This window comes from Nanorana parkeri, unplaced genomic scaffold (genome assembly GCF_000935625.1).
Source record: "Nanorana parkeri isolate BGI_ZX_2015 unplaced genomic scaffold, ASM93562v1 scaffold635, whole genome shotgun sequence".
Lineage (NCBI taxonomy): Eukaryota > Metazoa > Chordata > Amphibia > Anura > Dicroglossidae > Nanorana > Nanorana parkeri.
Window position 1 is genome coordinate 27511 of NW_017306903.1, and position 4875 is coordinate 32385.

A 4875-nucleotide genomic window follows, 5' to 3' on the forward strand; every position below is an offset into this window, starting at 1 on the left:
CCCTGCTTTCTGATTGGCCGGGAGGCCGGCTCCATGCTCTCTTGTCATGAGATGACGAGGGATCATGAAGCCAGCTTCCCGGCCAATCAGAAAGCAGGGCGTCGCGTCATTAGACGGCGCCCGGCTTCCTGATTGGAAAGTCAGGAAATCACCAGCACTCAGTAGTAAAGATAAATATGTCCCTTTTATTGGACAGAAAGTGTCACAGACATCCAAATAAACCGATTTCCTGATTGGACGGCTTGGCCTGGGTACCGGACGAAGGCCGCATTCTCGCTGGAGAGGCCACGGGGGATGACAGGCAGCACATACTAAGGTAAGGTAACCTTACCTCACGAGGCCAGCTTGCGGTCAATCGCGAAACCGTGCAGCGTGTAATGATGCGCTGCCCGGCTTCCTGATACCGGAAGTACTCGTGCTGGGCATCGGAGCATTTGGGCGAGTACGAGTACTTGCCCAAATACTCGGAATTGGCACCGATATCGATACTAGTATCGGTATCGGTGCATCCCTACAAATTAGCTAACAAAAGGTGAGATTGTTGTCCATCACAGGAGCGAGCTTGGAGTGGTGGCTACTTTACAACACAGAGGGACCATGGGAAACAAAAGTAGCCGCCCTCCAGAAGGAAGGACAGTGTCAGTATGAATTCAAAGATGATTTGAAGATCTACAGCCGAGTGATACACAAATGAAGTACAGCATTGTTAATAGTTAAGGTACTTGAATGCATTTTTAAGATTTAACTCCTGAGTTTAGTGTTACTTTAAATTGCTGTTTGTGAAATAATATATAATACAACTATGATATAAAAAAATACAAGTAATATAAAGATTAGTTTGCAAGCATAAACAATAAAATTAAACCAAACCACTTAATGACTTTTGAGGCACTCACTTGGTAGGTACCGAAAACTTTGCATAGGGCTCCTTTTCCTGCGTCCATTGGAAATATAGAAGTAGACCTGTAGGGGGCGTGTTATCTCCGTATTACAGTACTCTGGGACTTGCACAGACAGCAGAGACTGGAAAATGGAAAGCATAACAATACATGTAATATCACATTATTATATCTGTAAAATCAATAAACATACAATGATAAAAAATGTATCTCTGAGTAGTATAGTGTTTTTTCACCACTAGCTGGCAGCAGAGGAACACATACTGGTCGAGGTAGATTTCCAATGACATATAAAGTAGATTTGTCATGAGAGAACTTTGAGATCTGCGATTCCTGAACGTTTTCTGAAAATGCTAGCTGCCTGTCTGTTGTGCTGACCCTCAGGCTTCAGTGATTTCTGTGTCACTGACCCCAAACAAGTATGCAGATCAGGAAATTAAAAGAAAAAAAAGGTCAGCATTACAAGATGGCTACTAGCATTTTTAGAAGGATGGCAGCCTCTGTACTTCTCTTATGACAGGTATTATTTCTGGGAAATCCTATAGAGCAAATAGGCAAAAGACCTTTCCTGTTCAGTTGGAAGAAAAGGGAGACACAAGGGGAGCAATGTGTAGTGGAGAGTAACTCACAACATCTAGTTAGAAATCAATTACATTTGCTTTAAATGGAACCTGTGCTGAGAGAATTATGGAAACTGCCATTATTGACTTCCTTCTCCTCCAACTCTGGGGGGTGGATGCACAATGTTGGAGAAGTTGACTAGGACTCAAGCCTGGAGGAGGCCCCATGTGGACCCAGGTGGGGTCTGGAACAGGGTTGCCACCTTTTCTTCCAGCGAAACCTGAACACTCTAGGGGCGCACAGAAATTTGTTTGGGAGAATGAGTCATGGCTTATTCATATGTAAATAGCGTCATCCATTCATATGTAAATATCACAGTCAAGACTATTTTTAGTGGGGGGCTAGCAGCCTCTATCTTAATCTTGGTTGCCCCTGTCTGCCTGGCATCATGTGTCCGGGTTTCAGCTGCCTTAAAAACCTGGACACAGCATTCAAAACCCGGACTGCCCGGGTGAATCCTGGACAGGTGGCAACCCTAGTCTGGAACAATCTGTGGAGAAGAACCAGGGAAGCCTTATGACTGATGGAGGTACAAAGAGATGATATGGACCTCAGGAACAAGTCTGCTGTCTCTCCCATGGAAGATCTCATGCACACCCCCATTTAGCAGTTGCTCTTTTACACTGTGTCAGCCTATTCTCCTAATGATTCTGTACTGTGGAACCCTGAAAGGGATTTGTGAGCCTGGAGTCTGTTTTATTTTTGCTATGGATGTCTGAAGCACTATACCTATGCTGTTCTACAGTAAAGCATTGAAAAAGGCGATTAAAGTGACTGGCGCCCAATTTGGCGATCACATGTCCCTTCACTGGCTAAGGATCTGCCCCTGATAGCTCTGATCAGCTCTCCCTGCCTTTGGGGGTCCACCTCAGGCCTCTGGGTGTTAGGGGGTGCTACATATGTACCACTCCAACTGTAGATCCTTAAATCAACTCTGAATTCAAGATGACACTGTCCTTCCTTCTGGAGGGAGGCTACTTTTGTTCTCCATGGTCCCTGTGTGTGCTGTAAAGTAGCCACCGCTCCAAGCTCACTCCTGTGATGGACTACAATCTCATTTTTAGTTTACTAATTGAGATTTGAGATTTAAGTCTATCATGGGAAGGAGTGGTGGCTTCTTTACAACATACACAGGGACCATGGGGAACAAAAGTAGCCACCCTCCAGAAGGAAGGACAGTGCCAGCACCAATTCAGAGATAATTTGAGGATCTACAGCTGAGTGATACACAAATAAGATACATTTTTGTTAATAGTTAGGGTACTCTGAATGCATTTTTAAGATCTAACTCCTGAGTTTAATGTCACTTTCATAAATGTCCGTCTTTATTTTTTTTTCTGGCCCACTGGGAAGATTTACCTTCCTGTCCCGGAGACACAACAGGAAGTGAGAGAAAAATCCTGCCATCTATAGTATTCAGTGACAACTATAGCATTTTGGTCTTCAAAGGACGATAAATGTTTTAATTCTTCAACACTATCCAAAATGAAAGAAAGAAAGTCTTGGCTTTAGATACACTTTTAGCCTGGTTACAGTGTATTTTTCTTTTAACATTTTCTTACCACTCCGTAACAGCTAATGCATTCTAAGATTTTGTATCTGTCTGTTCAGTTATATTTCTAGCTCATGCGGCTCTTACAAATGGTATTCACATAGTACTTTCTCACATTCTGGCATACATTCCAGGAAAATGTCAAATAAATCTGACAGATTATGACATGTAAAGCAGAATATATGGAGCCTCTTCACGTAAGATACATCATCATCAGAAGCATACTAAGTCTGAGTTGAGAAAAAAGAATTTGATCAAAATGAAAAAAGATGCACATTATACCTCATTACTTTTCAATCTGTTTACTTTTGCTTCTTCTTCCCATTGCAGTTTTCCATCTGTCGGGAGCAAAGGAAATCAGATTAAATAATTTGTCTTGGGGTATTTTCATTTTTATCATGCCAACATTTTATATATGGCTTTGTAGAAAAAATGGTCACTATTCATGTCAGTTCTTGATCATGTTTTGCATACATACACATATTTTTGAAAACAATGACCTTACCACCATGTGGAAAGAAACCTTAAAACCTATCTCCAATCAATAAAAAGTCCCCTTGCAGTGGAGTTACCCCTGCACTGCAACGGTTAACTGCTTATTTTTTCTAGGGGACCTTTGTAAAGCACTTTTACATACCTGTTCCCCGCTCCTGCAACCTTTTCCCTCCCGCACTCTGGCGGTCGGAGGCCCACTGACATAATTATGCACAACGCAGGACTCATAGGCTTGCATTATATGTGGGAATGCCGAGGGACAATCCATGAGCCAGAGCGAAGTGGAGAGCGGCGATTTCCGGGGAAGCGGAGATCAAGTACCTAAAAGACCTCTTCACCCACGGATATAAATGAGCAGATAACCCCTGCAGTGCAGAAGAAGCCCCCCAACAAGGGTATTTTTTGTACCCTAAGATAAGCTGTAAATTGGAGTTGGTGTTTAAAGCCAAAGCGGACACCTATGTAAAAAAAAGTGGAGAACAAATGACTGAAGCATTCTGGTTATTTGGATCCAGTGCTTCACTGCAGCAAGGCAGTAGAACAAAAGGTTATCTAGCTGCTCCTACATTTGGTATAGACCTCATTCATATCTTACCTGGACCTTTCTCTAGGAAGATCACTTTTGAATCTGAAAGGAAGTTGGAACCACACAGGAGCAACTCTTCCCGACCATTCACTGAGCATGCGCTGAGAGTGTAGTTTTCCACTTGAGGGAGCTCTTGTGCTGAACGCTGAGCTAAGAGAACCAGAGAAAAATTACAGGTGTGTTTATAAAGGGCTAAATAGAATGAACTGTTCTTTTGGTACTTTTTTTGGTGTTATCTGTTTTTTTATCTTCCACCTATTTATGTTTTACAGCAGTTGACTCTGTCATCTGAAATCACTGATTGCTGTTTTTTGTGCCATGTAACCCAGTGTGCTTACAATATAAAATGGCAACTGGCTTTATTTACAGCAACCTTGGAAATCAGTCTACTGTACCTTTCTTTTACAGCACTTTCCTAGTGGCAGAAATGAGAACTTCAGTCTGTGAAAAAAAATATAAGCAAACAAGACATGTTTTGAATCCTATCAGAACACATTAGTCATGGGTTTGATATACTTTTGTGGCTTCTTCAAGCATGTTTTAAACCTGTCAGAATAGATTAAACCCAAACCCTTTCCTAATTGTGCTGATTACAATTTGGTGACCAAATCTAATGTTTTACTGCTCCCCCCACTGCTCTGATCTCCATGTACTCTCTGCAAACATCCTGTTGAATATGTGACATTCCCCCTATGTACCCACAGGCCTTGAGGCCTGAGCAT

The 4875-nt window shown here is 42.3% G+C and overlaps 1 protein-coding gene across 1 annotated transcript in view; it reads right to left on the reverse strand.

Moving 5' to 3' along the window:
• The window catches only part of NFATC4 (nuclear factor of activated T-cells 4), a 57939-nt gene that overhangs the window by 5077 nt on the left and 47987 nt on the right, over positions 1 to 4875 (reverse strand). The window contains exons 6-8 of the mRNA XM_018563140.1: positions 4163 to 4303; positions 3355 to 3410; positions 897 to 1023 (exon numbers count right to left, since the gene is read on the reverse strand). Coding sequence (XP_018418642.1) covers positions 897 to 1023; positions 3355 to 3410; positions 4163 to 4303 — 324 coding nt within the window. The remainder of the gene's footprint in view (positions 1 to 896; positions 1024 to 3354; positions 3411 to 4162; positions 4304 to 4875) is intronic.